Source organism: Sapajus apella, unplaced genomic scaffold, assembly GCF_009761245.1.
Source record: "Sapajus apella isolate SASKATOON/1434 unplaced genomic scaffold, GSC_monkey_1.0 scaffold31, whole genome shotgun sequence".
In the NCBI taxonomy this organism is placed as follows: Eukaryota; Metazoa; Chordata; class Mammalia; order Primates; family Cebidae; genus Sapajus; species Sapajus apella.
Window position 1 is genome coordinate 16543497 of NW_022436971.1, and position 22749 is coordinate 16566245.

At 38.5% G+C, this 22749-nt stretch overlaps 1 protein-coding gene across 4 annotated transcripts in view; it reads left to right on the forward strand.

Annotated features, from left to right (window-relative positions):
* Positions 1-22749, forward strand: part of MBOAT2 (membrane bound O-acyltransferase domain containing 2) — a 139037-nt gene that overhangs the window by 46699 nt on the left and 69589 nt on the right. For 2 of the 4 annotated variants that reach the window (XM_032294194.1, XM_032294200.1), the window contains one exon: positions 9462-9539. The exons of 1 other annotated variant lie outside the window; for it this stretch is intronic. In XM_032294194.1, coding sequence (XP_032150085.1) covers positions 9462-9539 — 78 coding nt within the window. Of the gene's footprint in view, positions 1-6782; positions 6860-9461; positions 9540-22749 lie in introns of all 4 variants that reach the window. One more of the 4 variants, XM_032294195.1, reaches the window with a different exon arrangement.

The window sequence follows — 22749 nt, forward strand, 5'->3', positions numbered from 1 at the left end:
ACCTAACTACGTTTCTTAAGTGAAGGAGAAATAGAATCTTTCCTAGACAAGCAGGCTCTAAAGGAATTTGTTACCACCAGAGCAGCCTTATAAGAGATCCTTAAGGGAGTCCTAACACAGAAACAAAAGAAGTATACCTGGTACCACAAAACACACATAAATATATAGCCTGCAGACCTTGTAAAGCAGCCACACAATAGAAACTACAAAGCAGCCAGCTAACAATGTCATGATAGGATGAAAACCTCACTATCCATATTCACTTTGAATATAAATGACCTAAATGCTCCACTTAAAAGCCACAGAGTGACGAGTGGAATAAAAAAAGAAGACCTATTCTTCTGCTGTCTTTAGGAGACCCATCTCACATAGAAATGACACCCATAGGCAGAAATTAAAGGGTTGGAGAAAGATCTACCATGCAAATGGTAGGGGTGGGTGGGTGATGAGGAGGGAAAGCAGAGGTCACTATTCTTATGTATGATAAAACAGACATTAAATCAGCAACAGTAAAAAAGGGCATTATATAGTGAATCCTACCTGCATAAAATCATTAAATCACATAAAATTTTACCAGCATAAAATTACATAAAATCCTACCTCTCAATGATTCAACTCAAGAAGAAGACTTAACTGTCCTAAGTATGTACATGTACAACATTGGAGCACTCAGATTGATAAGACAAATACTTCTAGACCTATGAAAAGACTTAGCCATACAATAATAAAGGGAAACTTCAACTCCCATTGACAGCATTAGACAGATCAATGAGTCAGAAAATGAATTAATTAATTCTGGACTTATACTCATCACTTGACTAGTTGGACCTAATAGACATCTACAGAATACTCCCCCATCAGCCACAGAATGTACATTTTTCTCATCTGCACATGGAATGTACTTCAAGATTGACCACATGCACAGGCATAAAGCAAGTCTCAATAAATTAAGAAAAACTGAAATCATATCATCCATACTCTTGGACCACAGTTGAATAAAAATGGAAATCAATACCAGTTAGATCTCTCAAAACCACACAATTGCTTGGAAATTAAACAATTTGTTCCTGAATGGCTTTTGGATAAACAGTGAAATCAAGGCAGAAGCATAAAAATTCTTTGAAATAACTGAAAACAGAGACACAGTATACCAGAATTTCTGGGATGCAGCAAAAGTAGTGTTAAGAGGAAAGTATACAGTGCTAAACACCTACCTCAAAAAGTTAGATCTCAATGGCCTAACCTGATACCTAGAGGAATTGGAAAAGCAAGAACAAACTAACCCCAAGGCTAGCAGAAGAAGAAGAGAAATAACTAAAATCAGAGCTGAACTGAACGAAATTGAGACCCAAAAATCCAACCAAATAATAAAACCAAAAGTGTGTTCTTTGAAAGGATAAAGAGGATCAATAGAGTGCTAACTAGATTAACAAAGAAAATACAAATAAGCACAATCAGAAATGACAAAAGTGGCATTACAACTGATCCCACAGAAATACAAAAAGATCCTCAGAGACTATTATGAACATCTCTGTGCATACAAACTAGAAAATCTAGAAGCGATCTATTTCCTCTAGATACACAGTCTCCTAAGACTGAATCAGGAAGAAATTGAAACACTGAACAGATCAGTATTGAGTTCTGAAACTGAATCCATAATGAAAAACCTACCAACCATAAAAAAAGCCCTTGACCAGATGGATTCACAGCTGATTTCTATTAGATGTATGAAGACGAGCTGGTGGCCAGGCGTGCTGGCACACACCTATAATCCAAGCTGGGAGGCCAAGGCAGGCAGATTACCTGAGGTCAGGAATTTGAGATCAGCCTGGCCAACATGGTGAAACCCCTTCTCTATTAAAAATATAAAAATTAGCCAGGTGTGGTGGCACATGCCTGTAATCCCAGCTACTTGGGAGGGTGAGGCAGAATTGCTTGCTCCTAGGAGACAGGTTGCAGTGAGCCGAGATTGTGCCAGTGCACTCCAGCCTAGCCTACAGAGCAAGACTCTTTCTTAAAAAAAAAAAAAAAGCAGTGTTCTACTGAAACTATTCAAAAAATTGAGGAGGAGGGACCCCTTACCAACTCCTTCTGTGAAGCCAGCATCAACCTGATACCAAAACCTGGCAGACCCAGTGAAGAAAGAAAACTACAGGTCAATATCCCTGATGAACATAGATGCAAAAATCCTCATCAAAAAGTTAATTCACCATGATGAAATATGCTTTATTCCTCAGATACAAGGATGGTTCAACACATACAAATCAATAATTATGATTCACCACATAAACAAAAAGAAAAACTATATGATAATCTCAATAGATGTCAGTAAAATCCAACATCCTGTCATGATAAAAAAAACTCATAAGAAACTAGTCATCAAAGGAACATACCTCAAAATACCAAGACCTGTCAGTGACAAACCCACAGCCAATATCATATGGAATGGGCAAAAACCGGAAGCATTTCCTTGAGAACAGGAACGAGAGAAGGATGCCCACTCTCACCACTATTGTTCAACATAGTTCTGGAAGTGCTAGCCACAGTAATTAGACAAGAGAAAGAAATAAAAGGCATCCAGTTAGGAAAAGAAGTCAAACTTTTGGTCTTTGTTGATGATATGATTCTATACTTAGAAAGCCCTAAGGACTCCTCCAAAAGGCTGTTAGAACTGATAAATGATTGTAGGAAGATTTCAGGATATAAAATCAGTATACAGAAACCAGCAGCATTTCTATATACCAATAATGTTCAAGCTGAGAACCAAATCAAGAATGTAATCTCATTTGCAATAGCTACACAGACAAAAAAATACCCAGGAATACATCTCTCCAGGGAGGTGAAAGATCTTTACAAGGAGAACTATAGAACACTGCTAAAATAAATCACAAACAAATGGAAAAACCTCTCAGCTCATGGATTGGAAGAGTCAATGTCATTAAAATGGCCATGGTGCCCAAAGCAGTTCCTATCAAACTACCAATGTCATTTTTCACAGAATTGGAAAAGACTATGCTAAAGTTCATATGGAACCAAAAAAGAACCTGAATAGTCAAAGCAATCTTAAGCAAAATGAACAAAGCCAGAGGCATCATACCACATGACTTAAAACTGTACTATAGGGATATAGTAACCAAAACAGCATGATACTGGTACAAAAACAGACACAAACTAATGGAACACAATAGAGGACCACAAAATAAAGCCATACATCTACAGATATCTAGTCTTCAACAAAGTTGACAAAAATAAACATTGGGGAAAGGATTCCCTAGACAATTAATGGTGCTGGTATAATTGGCTAGCTATATGCAGAATAATGAAACTAGACCCCTACCTTTCATCATGTACAAAAATTAACTCAAGGTGGATTAAAGATTTAAATGTAAGACCCCAAACGGTAAGAATCCTGGAAAAAAAAAAAGCTGGGAACATAATTTTATCTGGGCATTGACCATGGGAAAGGATTTATGCCTAAGTCCTCAAAAGCAATTGCAAGAAAAACAAAAATTGACAAGTGGAACCTAATTAAACCAAAGAGCTTCTGAACAGCAAAAGAAATTATCTCCACAGAGTAAACAAACCCACCTACAGAATGGGAGAAAATATTTGCTAACTATGCATTTGACAAAGGTTTAATATCCAGAATCTGTAAGGAACTTAAACTGTTGAACAGGCAAAAAGTAAATAATGCCATTAAAAATGGGCAAAAGACATGAACAGACACTTTTCAAAAGAAGACCTTCAAGTGTTCAACAAACATGAAAAAATTACTCCACATTGATAATCATCAGAGAAATGCAAATCATAACCACAGTGAGTTATCATGTCATACCAGTCAGAATGGATATTATTAAAAAGTCAAAACACAGCAGATATTGGCAAGGCTGTGGAGAAAAGAGGAAGTAAATTAGTTCGGCCATTGTGGAAAGCAGTTTGGAGATTTCTTAAAGAATTTAGAATAACTACTGTTTGACCCAGCAATCCCATTACTGGGTATATACCCCAAGGAAAACAAATTATTCTACCAAAAAGATACATGCATTTCCCTGTTAATTGCAGCACTATTCACAATAGCAAGGACGTGGAATCAACCTAGGTGCTTATCAATGCTGGATTGGATAAAGAAAATGTGGTACATATACACTGTAGAATACCACACAGCTATAAAAAAGAATGAAATCGTGCCCTTTGCAGCAACATGGAAGCTGGAGGCCATTACCCTATGCAAATTAACACAGAAACAGAAAACCAAATATTGTATGGTCTCACTTTTAAGTGCGAGCTAACCATTGGGTACTCATCAATATAAAGATGGCAACAATAGTCACTGGGCACTACTAGAGGTAGGAGATAAGGAGGGGATTTGGGTGATGGAATCATTCATACCCCAAACCTCATCATCATGAAATATACCCAGGTACTGCACATGTACCCCCTGAATCTAAAATAGAAGTTGAAAAAAAAATTTGTTGTTATTTCAACAATGTTCACAGTATCTTTACCAGGAGTAGACTCCATCTGAAGAAATTACTTTCTTTGCTTATCCATAGGAAGCAGTTACTCATCTGTTGAAGTTTTATCAGGAGATTGCAGTAATCAGTCACATCTTTAGGCTCCACCTCTAGTTTTCTTGCTATTTTCCACTACGTCTGCAGTTACTTCCTCCACTTAAGTCTTGAACCTCTCAGTGTCATCCATGAGGGCTGGAATCAGCCTCTTCCAAACTCCTGCTGATGTTTATATTTTGACCTCTTCCCGTGAATCACAAATGTATTTAGAGGTATCTAGAATGGTGAATGAATCCTTTCCAGAAAGTTTGCAATTTACTTTGCCTAGCTCCATCAGAGGAATCACTATCTATGGCAGCTATAGCCCTATGAAGTTTATTTCTTAAATAACAAGACTTGAAAGTCAGAATTACTCCTTGATCTGCAGGCTGCATAATGGATATTGTGTTAGCAGGCGTGGAAACATTAATCTCCTTGTTTACCTCTATCAGAGCTCTTGGATGATCAGAAGCATTGTCAATGTCCAGTAATATTTTGAGAGGAATCATTTTTTCTGAGCAATGGATCTCAGTAAGGGGCTTATAATATTCAGTAAACCATGCTGCAGAGCTGCTATGGTTCAGGCTTTGTTTTTCCGTTAATAGAACACAGGCAGAGTAGATTTAGCATAATTCTTAAGGGCTCTAGCATTTTTGAAATGGTAAATGAACACTGGCTTCAACTTAAAGTCACCAGCTGCATTAGCCTGTCCTTTGAAGCTTTGAAATCAGGCGTTGACTTCTCCTCTCTAGCTGTGAAAGTTCTCAGTGGGATCTTCTTCCAATAGGAGGCTATTTGATCTACATTGAAAATCTGTTACTTAGTGTAGCCATCTTCATCAGTGATCTTAGATCTTCTGGGTAACTTGCTGCAGCATCTAGATAACCTCAGCATCTGCTGCTTCACCTTGCATTTTTATTGCTGGAGATGGCTTCTGCCTTAAACATCATGAGCCAGTTTCTGGTAGCTTCAGCATTTTCTTTTGCAGTTTCACCTCCCTCAGCTTTAATAAAATTGAAGAGAGTTAGGGTCTTGATCTGGACTAGGCTTTGGCTTAAGGAATGTTTGCCTGGTTTGAGCTTCTATCTAGACAATTAAACTTTCTCTATATTAGCAATAATGCTATTTTGCCTTCTTATCGTATGTGTGTTCAGTGGAGTAACACTCTTAGTTTTCTTCAATAACTTTTTCTTTGTATTTACAACTTGTCTAACTGGTGCAAGAGGCTTAGCTTTCAGCCTGTCTTGGCTTTTGACATACCACAGTCACTAAGCTTAAACTTGAGAGACATACAACTTTGCCTTTCACTTGAACACTTAGAGGCCATTGTAGGTTAATTAATTGGCCTAATTGCAATAGTTGTTCTCTCCAGAATGGGGAAGCCTCAGGAGAGGGAGAGAGACAGAGGAAGACAGAGACTGCCAGTCAGAACACACCTAACATTTATCAATGAAGTACTTAATGTGGGCACAGTTTGTGGCGCCCCCAAACGATTACAGTAGTAACATCAAAGATCGCTGATCACAGATCACTATAGCAGGTAAAATAATATTGAAAAGGGTTTAGATGTTGAGAATTACCAAAATATGACAGAGAGACATGAATTTCCAGCACGTGTGATTGGAAAAATGGGCCAAGAGGCTGACATGATGTAGGGTTGCCCCAGACATTCAAGTTGGAAAAACCTCAGTATCTGCAAAGCACCGTAAAGCAAAGTGCAATAAAATAAGTCATGCCTGTAATTGATCATTTACCTGCTTCTCTTTGGACTTAGCTTAAAAAAAACAAACAAACAAACAAAAAAAAAAAAGCAAAAAGCTATTATCTGCAAGTTCCTTTTAAGTGAGAATTAATTTATACCTTATTTATTTAAATATATAGGTTAATGGAATAGAGCTTAAACTCCGAAGTCAGGCAAACCTGTATTCCAGTGTGGGTGCCTTGTTCTGGTGGCTGTATGACTTTGGACACGTTATTTAGCCACTCTGAGCTTCACTTTCCTCATCTGTGAAACAGAACCAATGATTACTGTGAGGAGTAAATCTGTAAAACTACAGAAAGAACATGGCATGATAGCTAGTCATTATGAACATGGAAAGTTACTGAGGGTCATTCATCTGTTATTACCATTATCCAGAGTGATGCAGATTGGAAATTTTTGCGTTTAATCTCTTTTTTAGCATATATCATAGAGTATTGAAGTAACCTATTTATTTGTGTCTTTTTCTCTAGACTGGGTGTTCTCTGAGGACAGAGACTGTCTCATTGACTCTTGTATTTCTAGTGTTCAGCACAGTGCCTTTCAGAAGGTAGACATTCAGTAAAGATTAGTGAAATAATTGAAGAGGTTTTTAAACCTGTGTTCTTTTTTTTTTTCGCTAAAATTAAACTTTATACTTGCATTTAGTGTGACTTGAAATTCAGAAGAATTAAAATGTGATATCTGAAAACAAACTAATGTTTTGTGAAAAAGCATTGTTTAATTTTCAAAGTGCTTATTAGGTAGCTTGAAAGATTATGATACACAGCCCATGGGGTTCCATTCTACCTGGCTCTATAAATTGCCCCGAAACAACTTGAGCTTGGATGTCAGTTAGAATACTGACTAGATATATAACTTTAGTTTCTTCAATTCTGAAATTATGAGGATTGGATTATAATAGACTTTAAAGATATCTGTCTTTAATTTTTACTTTACTAATAATTCTTAATAGTTGAGTGCTTACTGCATGCTAGATAACCCACTCAACACTTTTTATGTATTATCTCTTAATCCTGAGAAATCTTAAGTGGCTACTGTGTTTATTATGGTCACTTTACCGATGAGAACAAGCACAGGAACTCAGTACAGAAAATTTCACCAGTGCATTTATTGAGTAGAAAAGCACCTGAATGCTTGTCATCGTGGTCAGTGAGAGAGAGGTAAATGCAGATTCACCTCCTACTTCTAAACTTGGATTGTTGCAACAGTGAAGGCTTAAACAGCAGGAGGCTGCCCAAATGTTATATTGTACTCCAAAGTTGGCCAGACATATCATCTGAATGGTAATGCCAGGAGAGGAGGGGGCACCTTAAGGTGATATGAGGCCCCGTAGCACTGTTTGAGAAGATGCTCAGCTTCTAAAGTTGTGATAATATCCTCATGTTTCAAGAAATTTAACATAGCAAAGGAACACTTTCCCCCCCCCAGATTCCTCAAAAATGTGTTTTCCATGTTTAAGTACCTGTATTGAGTTCTGCTCTCAATCTGAAGCCCTAAAGGTCTTCTAGCAGTCCTCGTCAGCCTTTTCCTGTGAAGTCAGAAGTCAGCCAGTGAATTGCTAGTGTTGGTGATAAATAAGAAGTAGATCATTAATTTGAAAAGTGTGTGATTTGTTTTTTTAAAAAAGCTTTCTTCTATTTCCTTTTATATTCATTTAGGTTTTTCTACTTCCTCTGATTATAAGAGTACTCTAGGCCAACATTATTTTCTCATTTTGTGTGTGTGTGTATCAAACAGATAGACTGGCCTATTCTGTACAGCACGTCAAATAAGTTTTTCCTATGGGCCCGCCTTGGTGTCTATTACTGATTTATAATATTCCTATGGAAAAACGTGTTCAAAATTTTGTGTAACTTTTCCACATTGGGGATACCTGTTATTCCATAAGGATTAAGTTTGAAAGTTATTTTAATCATAGGTTAACACCCTTATTAATACTTTAAAATTAAAGTAGATTTAGAGGTTCAAGAAAAAAATAAAATACTTTAAATTGTGTCTGAAGATTTGAAAATTTTATTTTATTATTTATTTATTTATTTATTTGAGATGGAGTCTTGCTCTGTCACCAGGCTGGAGTGTAGTGGCACAATCTCAGCTCACTGTAACCTCCATCTCCCAGGTTCAAGTGATTCCCCTGCCTCAGCCTCATGAGTAACTGGAACTACAGGCACGTGCCACCACACCCAGCTAATTTTTTTTTGTATTTCATAGAGACAGGGTTTCACCATGTTGGCCAGGATGGTCTTGATCTCCTGACCTCGTGATCCTCCTGCCTCGGCCTCCCAAAGTGCTAGGATTACAGGCGTGAGCCACTGTGCCCAGCCTGAAAATTTTATTTTAAATTGTTCATGCCACCAAAGGGGAAAGAAATGAGAGAGTGTGTGTGCATGCGTAGACATGCATAAATTAGGGATCATTCTGATTGATTTTAATCACAGGCATCCTAATCATGTTTTGTCTGAATTTTGTGGAATGAGTAGATAAATTGTCTCATTTAATGGTAGATTTCAAGAATATTGGAATATTAGAAAACACTGTGTCATGTTAGCCAGAATGTTTGTAGATAACATTGCAGCAAATTAATGAATGATTAGATTTATGTAAGGAAGTTTATTTGACTTGAGCCATCATGTATTGAGAATAAATGGATTTGAATATACTTTTTTTTTTTTGTAAATTCGAATACTTATCACTTTTTATTGTTTTGTCAGTCGTATTGTTAAAAAGGTAAAGGCAGAGTACAAAGTTGATATTGGAGAAACTAGTTTGGGAAAACAACTGATGTTCTGACAGGATGATTCTGAAATTCATATTAATTACTTTTTAAAATAATTGTGCCTTGAGTTATGAAGAAAGCTATCATCCGTGAGCCACGTAATGCCACACAGCCTCCACGTAGCCAGGAGCATGGAGTGCTGGGAACTTGGCATGACTTTAGGCCTTGTTTACATTTCTCTCACTCTCTGGAGCCTGTGGTATGGGACCCCCTCTTCAGGGTGTCCACAGGAGTTTAGGCCTCAGAGGTTTCATTCCTTATTTTTTTTCTGGGAGTATTCAGTGTTATACTAAGTATTTTTTAGTGTAATTCACTTCAGTTTGATGTTTGTGACTGGGCATCCCTCTTCTAATAGTGCTCTTACTTTTTATAGGTATGCCTTACATTTTCTTGTACAAAGTGGAATTTCCTACTGTATCATGATCATCATAGGAGTAGAGAACATGCACAAGTAAGTATTCACTTTTTTCACATGCAAGTACATATTTCACTTGAATAGAATTTCATTAGAATACAATTTTATTTATTACATTAAAAGTAATTCTGAATTATAACATTTTAAAGAAGAATTGTCATAAATACAAAAATAAAGTCATTGTTATACATCATTCTTCTTTTTACTTAAAGCACCATTGACATTTTGGGATGGATGAGTCTTTGACGTTCAGGACTAACCTGTACATTTTAGGATATTAAGTAGCATTCCTGTCTTTTACCCGCTAGATGCCAGTAGCACCCCTTGAGCTGTGACAACCATAAATGTTTCCAGATATTTTCAGCTATCTGTTGGAGGAGCGAAACTGCCTATCGTTAAGAACCTCTGGTTTAGTCTGTTGGTGATAGCAGTGGAGAGACAGAAGTGGGTAGGTTGGTGAGAGATGAAGAAAGACTGGTAGGAAATAAAGTGTCAAGGATGACTTCCATGTTTCTAGCTTGAACAGTAGGGTAGATGGAAGCACTGTTTTCTGAGGTGGGGAGCCCTGGAGGTGGGGAGCATGTTGTGGGCATAGAGCATTTTAAGTGGGTATGTATTCAACCCCTAAACAGTGCTTAGTGTATAGTAAACACTCAGTGAATTTTTGCTGTGTAAATGGATGTCGACTTTAAGATATCTGTAAGACATGTGAGAGGAGATGGGTAATTGAGATGTGTAGTAGGAATTGGGTAGCTGGACTAGAGCTATAAATCTGGGAATAGAGATGGATAAAATGTACTTGGTTGAAAACCTAGGGACAGAATATATCAGCAGATCCTGCTGGGGTGTTTTGCAGTGTCTGAACTGTGATGTATGACATATGCACCATATTTCTGAATTCTGAATCACATATGTCTGCAAAAGCTTTGTCTAAGGAATCAGACCAATGGCTTTAATTAGCTTGTTTCTAAGTCTCATTCTATTTTGCATTTTCTGTGTTTGGCACTCAGTCACCCACTGTTGTAATGTGTACTGTCTTCTCAATTTCCTTTGACACTGCCTGTACTGACTTTTCTTTTTCCTCTGTAAACTAACACAAGTTCCTGATGTTTTTAATTTTTATAAGAGGAGAGAGGATATTTAGATGGTATTTCAGATGAAGCAATTTTTATGGGATTATGACCCTATTTTTTTAAAAACTTGTACCTCTGACAGGTTCAAAGTGATGCCACAATTAATATCTGAAGCAAACGATATTAACCAGGTTTAGATTAGATTAGATTACTGAAAACAGGAGACTTACATATATTTTGGCTAAAGCAAAAGTAATCTGCTTTTCACTTGGAAGGTTGGTAAATTTTGTGTTTAGAAATGACAGATTGTTTCTTTTTCTGAAAGGCAGTTACAGTCTGTGACATTAACTTAATACTTTAGACCTGCACTGTTCAGCATGATAGCCACAAGCACACATTTAAATTAAAATGGAAAATTCAGTTCCTTAGTTACACTAGCCACATTTCAAGTGCTCACTAGCCACATGTGGCTAGTGGCTACATTGGACAGTGCAGATAGAGAACATTTCTGTCACTGCAGAAAATGATATTGCATAGTGCTGCTTTAGAGACATATAGTTGTATAAAATTAGTAATGTTACTCTTTTACAGTAAGTATTCAGGGAGATAATGCTACTTGCTTATATGCCGCTATTTAGGTTGGAATCTTGGTGTTGGAATTTGACACTATTGATGTAGAAGATTAGGGCAGGTAAGTAAGGTTTGCCATGTGAGTAAATTGCTAGGGTTGGCAATAAATAGCAGGTGGATAATTAATTTGAAAAGTGTGTATTTTAATCTCTTTTTTAGCTCTCTTCTATTTAGCTTATACCCATAAATATTTTTCTGTGATTTGACTTTTTAACTTTTTTTCTTGTTATCTGAATATGCTCCCTTTTTTTTTTTTTTTTTTTTTTTTCTATTTAGGCCTTTACAGTAATTAAAAATGTGTAATGGGTCAGACCTTAAAAGTATTTCACCCAGATACTCTAGATGGGACTTACAGCATTTTTATGTGTTGTCCAAAGTTATTGTTTATGTGCAATAGAATCTTTTTATTTCTTTCAATCTAGTTTTACATGGTATATATGTATCTTACATTATGTTTTAACATATTTCTTTGACCAGGCAGAGTTTAAGTCTTTAAAATGAAAGATTTGAACTTATCTGAGTACTGAACAGTTTTTAAATTCTTGTCTCTCTGCTTTATGGTTTTGTTTTTTTTTTTTGCTTTCTGCTCTTTATGAGATATTCATAATGTAGTTATTGCACTTGCTTTGATTGACCCATGTATAAATTCAAATATTTAAATATATATGCACTTAATTTTTGTAGTCCCCTTTAATGTTTTTATGATGTGTTTTATTATTCTGACTCATATCTAGATAATTTATTTTTAAAATGCAATCTAGGCTGGGCACAGTGGCTCATGCCTATAATCCCAGCTCTTTGGGAGGCTGAGATGGGTAGATCACTTCAAGCAAGGAGTTTCAGTCTATCCTGGCCAACATGGGGAAATCCCATCTCTACTAAAAATACAAAAAATTAGCCAGATGTGATGGCTCATGCCTGTAATCCCGGCTACTCAGGAGGCTGAGGCAGAAGAATCACTTGAACCTGGGGGGTGGAGGTTGCAGTGAGCCAAGATTGTACCACTGTACTCCACCTGGGTGACGAGTGAGACCTCGTCTCAATCAATCAATAAAAATAAAATAAAATATAATCTATTCTAAAATTCAGTGCTTTTTCCTAGTCTGTATTTTCATATAAGCTTTGAAATTTTTGAGGAAAAAGTTGAACAGTTTACGTAATAGAGGCAAAGAAAAGAGTGTTTAGGGACAGAATATCCTATATGTCTTAGTTTGAACTGCGGTAATGATATACCTTAAACTGCGTATCTGATAAACAACAGAAGTTTATTTTTCCCAGTTCTGGAGTCTGGGCTGTCCAAGATCAGGGTGCTGACAGATTTAGCATCTGGCAGGGACCTGCTTCCTGGTTCATAGTCAACTATCTTCGTTCTAACCTCACATGGTGGAAGGGGCAGGAGAGCTTTGGATGTCTTCTAGAAGGGCACTAATCCCACACATGAGGGTTCTGTCCCCGTGACCTAATCACCTCCAAAAGGACTTGCCTCCAAATATCCTTATATTGGGGATTAGGTTTCAACCTATGAGTTTTGGGGCAAACACTGTATAGCACTATATATTATGATATTAATTCACCTTAATTGACATAGCAGGAATTGAAGTTTCACCATATTCACCCGGCACTTCTGAGAGCAGATTTGGCAAACTGTCTTTGTGTAAAGACCCAGATAGTGAACTTCCAGCTTGCAGGACAGATAGCCTCTGTTGCTATTCCACTCTTCTGTTGTCATGCAAAGGAATCCATAGACAACATGTGAATAGGGAGCACGGCCGGCTGTGCTTCAGGAAAACTTTATTTACAAAAACAGATGGTGTACTGGATTTGGCTTACCTGTATTCTAAGCAGACTCCTGTTACAGGGATTTTTAAAAAGGGCAGGAGGCAGAGAGACACCTTTCCTACTAGCTTCAAAAATATAAGTTTGCTAAGTGGTAATTTTAAACTTGTTATATCACAACTAATGAAATATATGAACTTTTCAAAATAAATGACTTACTGTAGAATATTATTCTGAAGCAGGTGATTTTTAAAATGCTGATTGAAATGTTTGCCTTTCTCTTGGTATAGCTTTTGTGTGAAAGGGAAGTGAAATAATGTAAGGCTTGATGTTTAACACTTGAAGTGAAAAATATTATTCAAAACAACATAAAAGGAATAGTTAAATCACAGGATGTGAAATCAATATACAAAAATCAGTATTATTTCTATACATCAGAAATGAATAGTCCAAAGTAAAATTTTAAAAATCCATTCACAGTAGCACCAAAATGAGCAATATGTTTAGGAATTAACAGAATGAAGTGCAAGATCACTACACTGGCAAGAAAAAGCATTGCTGTGAGAAATTAAAGAAGACTTAACTAAATGGAGAGGGACACCATGTTATGTATTGGGGGACTCAATACTTGTTAAGATGGCAATGCTTTCACTTTCGTATTTGAGCAACGGGTTCAATGCATTCCCTGTTAGAATTGCAGCTGGGTGTTTTGTGGAAATGGACAAGCCGATCCTAAAATTTAAATGGAAGGTAGCCCCAAAAGAATAAGAAAGTCAAAGGGCTTATCCTGCCTTATTACAAAACTTACCACAAAACGACAGTAATTAAGACAGTGTAGAGATCGACATGTAAATCAGTTGAACAAAATGTGGTCAAATGATTGTTGACAAATGTGTGAGGGCAAGGCACTGTGGGAAGGGATTACTTTTCAACAAATGGTGCCATAAATTAGATGTACACACTCGGCCAGGCCTGGTGGCTCTCGCCTGCAATCCCAGCACTTTGGCAGACTGAGATGGGAGGACTGCTGGAGCCCAGGAATTTAAGAGCAGCCTAGACAACATAGTGAGACCCCATCTCTAGAAAAAAAAAAGTTACACACATGCAAGCAAACAAGTAAATAATAAATCTTGGGCCCTACCTCAGAATGTACACAGAAATTAACTCAAAATAGACCAGAGACCTACATGTGAGAAAAATCTATACAACCTTTAGGAAAAAATAGAACAAAATATATTTGACATTGGATTAGGCAAAGATATGACATTGAAAGCACAAAATAAAAAGAAAATTAGTAGTTTGGACTTAATGAAAAACCACAGACTAAAATAAAATACTTGCAAAATATATATCTGATAAAGAATTGCATCCAGAATATTTAAAGAACTCTTACAACTCCATGTTAAGAAAATAGTCCAATTAAGAAAGGGGCAAAAGATTTGAATAGACATTTCATCAAAAAAGATATATAGATGCAAAGTGAACATATGAAAAGATACTCTGCGTCATTAGTGATTAGCAAAATGCAAATAGAAATGACAAAGATACCAGTTTACACCCTCAAAGAGTGGCAGCACCAAGTGTGTGCGATGCCGTGGGGAGAGTGGAAACTTCACACATTGCTGGTAGGAATATAAAATAGGGCAGCCGCCGAGGGAAAGAGTTTTCAGTTCCCTAAAAAGTTAAACATATACTTCCCATAAAACCTAGTAATTCTACTCCAAAAGAAATGGAAACATATCCTCATGGCCACCTGTCTGTGAACACTTATAGCAGTTGTTCATAATAGCCCAAATTGGAAATAACCCAAGTGTTCATCAGCAGTGAGTGAGCCGTGGTACATCCCTGCAGTGACAAGAAATACTACTGAGCAGTGACAAGCAATATCCGTGCCGCAGCATGGATAAACCCCAAGGCCACATGCTGCATGAAAGAAGCCAGCCACAAGAGACTAGCTTACAGGATGCTATTTATATGAAATTTCTATGCAAGGCCAAACTGAGTGACAGAAATCATCAGTGGCTGCCCAGGGGCAGGGGATGGGAGTGAGGATTCACTGCAGATGGGAATGAAGGAACTTTTGGAGTGATGGACGGATTCCAAATCTGCACTGTAGTGTAAATTTACTAAAACACATTGAGTTGTATACTTAAATTAGGTAACTTTTATGGCATGTAAGCCTACCTCAAAGCTGTTTAGAAAAGATAAACGTTATAAAGGGGAGTGCGGCAAAAAAGGCCAAAATTAAAATAAAATTGAGGCACAGCTTGAACGTTGGTTTAAGGATTTTGTATATTTTCTCATTGAAGAAAATGTATAGATGTTTATATACATCTGTATTTTTCTGAGCTGAAAAGAATGAAACATGAGAAGGAGCACTGACCCTCAAAGGAAGATGCCCTCAGGGGAAGGAGGTCTAGAGTTGAAGGGAGACATGGTAACTGTCTTCAGATGCTGGAAGGGAGTAGATGTGTTCGTTCTTTGGCGTGCTAAGATGGAATACCACCAGATGAAATGTGAAAAGGCACACATGACCCAAGGAAGGGCGGCCTCGGGTACAGTGAGAATGTTCAACAGTATGGTTGGTGGAATATTGCATTTGCCATGGAAGATCTGTCAGTTGATGCTGAGGGGACATTTTGGTTTGCATGCTGTAGGAGATCATGCCAGGTGCCTTCTCTATTCCCTTCTGGTGGGCATTCCTGACAAGCCATGGCAGGAGCTGCTGAGCATGATGTATAGCTGTTCATGAGTGCCTTCCCCTTAAATCTGTAAAGAACTAAAGAAAATTTAGAAGTTGGCCAGGCGTGATGTCTCATGCCTGTAATCCCAGCACTTTGGGAGGCCAAGGCAGGTGGATCATGAGGTCAGGAGTTTGAGACCAGCCTGACCAAAGTGGTGAAATCCTGTCTCTACTAAAAATACAAAAATTAGCTGGGTGTGGTAGTGCATGCCTGTAATCCCAGCTACTCAGGAGGCTAACGCAGGAGAATTGTTTGAACCCAGGAGGTGGAGGTTGCAGTGAGCCGAGATCAAGCCACTGCACTCCAGCCTGGTAGAGAGAGCAAGACTCCATCTCAAAAAAGAAAAAAGAAAATTTCTGTCATTCCACATTGACTTCTTCCTTGTTCTCTGCCTTTTATGTCTTAGTTCATTTGTTTCTTCACTTTAGATTCTCAGTACCTTGTTTTCTATCTCCCATTAAGATGTAGAAGGGAAGAGGGGGCTAATTGTGTGCCCCACTGGCAGTTTTACTGCTTGAGAGGTGTTGGCGCCTCATTGTATAAGCAACCATGCAGAGACTGAGTTATTAGGTAACTGAGGATGTATAGCTGGAAAACAGTGGGTTTGAACCTGCATCTGTTCTACTCGGAGCATCCTATTTTAAGTAATCTGCTTTCATTTGACTGAAATATATTTGCACGATCTGTCACAGGTAATTTGCCCTTTATCTCTTTTTATGAAATGAAAAACTATTGCTTTTAAAGGAATTATAGATATCATCAGAGGAAAATCTTTCTTGAGAGGTAGGATGAGAAAGTACAAGTGAGTTTCTTTGTCTTGATTTTGACATCATGCAATGTTTTAGAACCGTTTCCAAAGTTTATTCTGTGTGTGTATGTGTTTGAAGGTTGGTCCCGGGAAAGGATTGACTGTGTGTCTTTTTTGGCCTCAGTAGACCTCCCTGCTCCCCAGGGATTGTGTTCTCTGGAAAGCAGCCACTGAAGCCTGTTTTCTAGGACCTGTGTGGTACAGAGGGTCCGAGAGTATCTTTGGCCTGACTGTGTCTCTCACCCTGCAGCCTGGCATAAGCTTGCTTGCTTCAGCAGAAGCTCTGAAGCTGTGCTCCAGCCCCAGTCTCCTTGTCCTAAAACCTTCCTTCATCCCTGTCACAAGACATCTTCTCTCTGTGCACCCGCTGCGGTTGATGCCATCGGACTCTGTCTTGCTGTTTTCTTTGGCCTCAGCACTCCCAGGACCTCTGACTCTAGGTTTGGGGAATGAGCAGCAGGATTTACTCGAGCGCCACTTTACTAGGGCTTCGGGCCGCCCTTGGATTCAGCTGTAGAGTATGTTCCTTAGCACAGGACATGGGTATGGGGGACAGGTGACTGTGCCAGAGGGCAAAGGGACAGAATTGAGGTTAAATTCCTAAGATGTACAAATATCAGTCTCCATTTAGTAGAACAATTCCTTCACTGTTTTGTGGTAGACAGAGTTCCAGTAAGGGCAATGAATTGTGAAATCAGGCTGTTTTATTGGTTCATTCATCATTCATCTTCTTTATAAGACCAACTTGGCACCCCTCTCCTGTGTCCTAGGCACTGTCCTCAGCTTCTCCAGGTTCAGTATGGTGGGAGGCATGTGAAAACATTTTAATACTGTGTGCCAAGTGCTCTGGTGGGAGAGTTTACAAAAAATAGCTAACCCTGCTAGGAGCAAGCAGCTCAGGGCAGAGCTTCCTGGGGGGCATGGTATATGCATTAGATATGAGGACCCTAGGTAGCTGAAGAGGTAGCAAGGGCAGACCTTATTGCAGGGCGGACAGCACAGGCAGAGGTGTGGAAGCATGAAATATGGCATGGAAGCACTAGCAACTTAATAAGTAGCCTTACTATGGGGTGGTGGTGGTGGTGGCGGTGGTGTGTGTGTGGGTGTGTGTGGGTGTGTGTGGGTGTGTGTGTGTGTACACGTGAGAGAGAGAAAGAGCACATGCACATGCATATGAACTTGGTGGGGGTGGGGTGACACTGTTAGATCTCAAGGCATGCTTTCCCAGCCGTTTCCCTTGGCCACAGTATATTGTTTGTGTAATAGTCCTCTCATCCTCTCAAATGAGAAATGCATCAAATGTGTTTCATGTGCTAAGGGAACAGAGATATAGACAGGGCTAAATTTCTCTTTTATCTAGCATTAATTTAGTATATATGATTTTAAAATAGACGCACCTGTGCTTTGCCTATAAAAAAATGTATGACCTGGCTACGGAAATAATCCCTACATGTGTCTTGATGTGTGCCACAACCAGCACCATTTAAACAAGGCCCCGGGGCAGATACATTCTGTGTGCTTCAGCTTCCCTACATAGAAATTCAGTATTGTGGCAGTCACATGCACATAGCACTGTTAGACATAATCTTCCTTGTTTATGTCTTGGTCTGTCTCTTGCCAGCGAGCGTGAGTGCTAGGGGAGCACGTCCTGCCTGTCTTTCACACTACTTCATCCCTAGGGCCTCACAGCATGCCTGGCATGTGGTAGGGTCTCAATAAATACTTATTACAAGAGTGACTTTAGGATACAGCCTGGTTTTGTCTACCCTCTACCGACCCCTTTGCCTTGTTCTTCATGACTACACTTCCTTCCTTTCTGGAAAGTGTCTGTTTTCTGTAGGTGTGTTTCCGTGTGTTCCCTCTGTCTAGAGTGTTCTTCCTCATCCCATTCTCCCTTTCCTCCTGACTCTCAGATTTTACCATATCACATTCCTAGCAAGTCTTACTGAGATGTCTCAATCTAGGACAAATAATTTGTTGCACACACTCTTGTGGAATTGTGTTCCTTTCCTTCTGAAAATCTATCTTGGTTCTTAATGATAAATGAGAGAGTTACTTAAGGAATGTGTTTTGCCCTCATTGACTGCAAATTCTGTGATGGCCATTATGCTGTGTCTGTTTTGTTTTCTGAATATAGTCAGTACCTAAGAGATTGTATGCTGTCAGTAAGTGTTCACTGGTGAATAAGTGAGTGATGATATGACTTCTGCGTCACAGCACACCTTGTCCAAGGAGCCCTCTTGAGCTCCTGCTTCCTGGCTGTAGCCCCTGCCTCACTTAGAATGCTGGGATCTACCTCAGGGCCTGTACAATGGGGGTCTTGTGAAAGCCACTGTGGACTCCCTGTCTCCTTCTCTGTGCCCCTGGAGCAGCGTCTCATCCCTGATTATTTTATTTTATTTTACTTTAAGTTCTTGGGGTACATGTGCAGATCTTACTGGATTGTTACATAGATATACACATGCCATGGTGGTTTGCTGCCTCCATCCCCCGGTCACCTACATTAGGCATTTCTCCTAATGTTTTACCTCCCTAATCTCCCCACCCCCTGCTACCTCTCCCCTAACCCCTCATCCCCCAACAGACCCCAGTGTGTGATGTTCCCCTCCCTGTGTCCATGTGTTCTCATTGTTCAACATCCACTTATGAGAGAGAACATGTGGTGTTTGGTTTTCTGTTCTTGTGTCAGTTTGCTAAGATTCATCCATGTCCCTGCAAAGGACATGAACTCATCCTTTTTTATGGCTGCGTAGTATTTCATGGTGTATATGTGCCACATTTTCTTTATCCAGTCTATCTTTGATGGGCATTTGGGTTGGTTTCATGTCTTTGCTATTGTAAACTGTGCCACAATGAACATTCGTGTGCATGTGTCTTCATAATAGATCAATTTATAATCCTTTGAGTATATACCTAATAATGGTATTGCTGGGTCAAACAGTATTTCTATTTCTAGATCCTTGAGGAGTTGCCACACTGGCTTCCACAGTGGTTGAACTAATTTACACTTCCACCAACAGTGTAAAAGCATTTCTGTTTCTCCACATCCTCTCCAGCATCTGTTGTCTCCAGATTTTTTAATGATTACCATTCTAACTGGTGTGAGATGGTATCTCAATGTGGCTTTGATTTGCATTTCTCTAATGACCAGTGATGATGATCATTTTTTCATATGTTTTTTGGCCACATAAATGTCTTCTTTTGAAAAGCATCTGTTCATATCTTTCACCCACTTTTTGATGGGGTTGTTTGTTTTTTTCTTGTATATTTGTTTTGTTCTTTGTAGATTCTGGATATTAGCCCTTTGTCAGATGGGTAGCTTGCAAAAATTTTTTCCCATTCTGTTGGTTGCCAGTTCACTCTGATGATTGTTTCTTTTGCTGTACAGAAGCTCTGGAAGTTTAATTAGATCCCATTTGTCTGTTTTGGCTTTTGTTGCCATTGCTTTTGGTGTTTTAGTCATAAAGTCCTTGCCTATGCCTATGTCCTGAATGGTATTGCCTAGATTTTCTTCTAGGATTTTTATGGTGTTAGGTTTTAGGTTTAAATCTTTAATCTATCTGGAGTTAATTTTTGTATAAGGGGTAAAGAAGGGGTCCAGTTTCTGCACATGACTTGCCAGTTTTTTCAACACCATTTATAAAACAGGGAATGCTTTCCCCATTGCTTGTTTTTGTCTGGTTTGTCAAAGATCAGATGGTTGTAGTTGTGTGGCATTACTTCTGAGGTTTCTGTTCTGTTCCATTGGTCTATATCTCTGTTTTGGTACCAGTACCATGCTGTTTTGATTACTGTAACCTTGTAATAGAGTTTGAAGTCAGGTAGCATGATGCCTCCAGCTTTATTCTTTTTGCTTAGCATTGTCTTGACATTGTGGGCTCTTTTTTGGTTTAAGATAGTTTTTCCAGTTCTGTGAAGAAGGTCAGTGGTAGTTTGATGGGGATAGTGTTGAATCTATAAATTACTTTGGGCAGTATTGCCATTTTCATAATACTGATTTTTCCTAACCATAAGCATGGATGGTTTTCCATCTGTTTGTGTTCTCTCTTATTTCCTTGAGCAGTGGTTTGTAGTTCTCCTTGAAGAGGTCCTTCACGTCCTTTGTTAGTTGTATTCCTAGGTATTTTATTCTCTTTGTAGCAGTTGTGAGTGGGAGCTCACTCATGATTTGGCTCTCTGTTTGTCTGTTATTGGTGTATAGGAATGCTTGTGATTTTTGCACATTGATTTTGTGTCCTGAGACTTTGCTGAAGTTGCTTATCATTTTAAGGAGATGTTGGGCTGAGACGATGGGGTCTTCTAAATATGCAGTCATGTTATCTGCAAATAGAGACAATTTGACTTCCTCTTTTTCCAATTGAATACTCTTTATTTCTTTTTCTTGCCTGATTGCTCTGGCTAGAACTTCCAATACTATGTTGAATAGGAATGGTGAGAAGAGGGTACCCTTGTCTAGTGCCAGTTTCCAAAGGGAATGCTTCCAGTTTTTGCTCATTCAGTATGATATTAGCTGTGGGTTTGTCATAAATAGCTTTTATTATTTTGAGATACCTTCCATCAATACCTAGTTTATTAAGAGTTTTTAGCATAAAGCGCTGTTGAATTTTGTTGAAGGCCTTCTCTACATTTATTGAGATAATCATGTGGTTTTTGTCTTTGGTTCTGTTTATGTGATGAATTACATTTATATATTTGTGTATGTTGAACCCAGCCTTGCATCCCCAGTCATCCCTGATTCTTGTACCTGCAGCATCTCTTGCCAGACTGTACTGTTTCTGTTCCCAGGGAAGAAGCAAAGAGGTGGAAATGAGGGAAAGGCTGAACATAGGGAGCCGCTCCACTTAGGCTGTGGAAGAAGGGGAAGAGAAATGTGTTTCAGGCATACCTAATTGGGCTTAGGAAGATATTTTCCCTGGAGAAGTTAACACAATGTGACCGTGTTCTGTGATATTCAAGAGTGGAAGTCTGTTAACCTTGAGAAATTAAGCTGAAAATTTTCTTTATAACTTGGCAAGTAATTTTCAACAAGATAAATGGCCTAAGGAAAAAAGGTAAAAGATGTAAGTATATGCAATAAAATTGCATAGATCTAATGGGTTACCTTGCTGTGTATGGAATTATATTGTAAAAGCTGCAGGAAAATGATTTTAAACCTCCCATCATAGAGCTGTAGGAAAGTGATTTTAAACCTCCCATCATATGGCTCAGCTGCCCACCAATTTGAACAAACATTTATTGTGGGCCACAGTATTTCCAGAAATTCAAAGATAAAGGAGATGGGATCCTTACCTTCTGAAATGAACAGTTGAGTTGGGAACATTACAGTGTTATTTCTGCAACAAATGTTTATTATGCTGATGCTGGGATCCAGTGATGAATAAAAAAGACATAATTCTGTCTCATTGTGAAGCCTACAGTCAGACTACCCACCACAGGCGAACTGTTACAAAAGAAGGGTATACCAAAGGCTAGGGGCATCCTGGAGGGAACAGCAGTGGTGGAAAGTAGTAAAACTATGTATCAGCCACTGACTGTATTCAGTAGAATCAAAAAGTTACAAAATGATGTAAGATATTTGGTGTTAAGTAGAATGATGCTAAAATATACTTACTTAAAATATTGGGAAATATGATATTTTCCTCAGAAGTCTACTTTATTGATGATAAAATTGAGCAGCAGACAAGGTCATGAAAAAAGATTGAATTCAAACTCTGACTTACACTGGGTGGTCTTAGTGATTGATTTTATGAGCACTACTTGGAGCCAGATATATATGGGTTTGAATTCAAGCTGTGCTAAGTTTCCATTATCTTCAGAACCTTGACTAAGTCACTTTACCTTTCCAGGCTTAAATTGGATTAAATCAGTAACTTAGATGAGGAGCAGGGTACCTGCATGCTTCATATTGTGGGTATGTAGGTAAACTTTTCTTGGAATAAGGGGTTCAGATACCAAAAAGAGGTGTTCAAACTTTCAGATCAAATCCTTTCAAAGGTCATTTTTAGTTTTGAAGTATTTTGCTGGTTTTTTTCTCCCTCCTGATTGTGTGATGTTAGAGCTTGTTTTAAAGTATTCATAATATTGTATTTTTCACTGTGTACTGCAGTTCAGTGTCTTCTCCCCAGAGTGTGAACTCCTTAGCAGGGATATTTTACTTTTTAAAATCCCACTGTTAGGCATACAGATGATAGGAGCTTAGTAAGTGAAGTTATCTA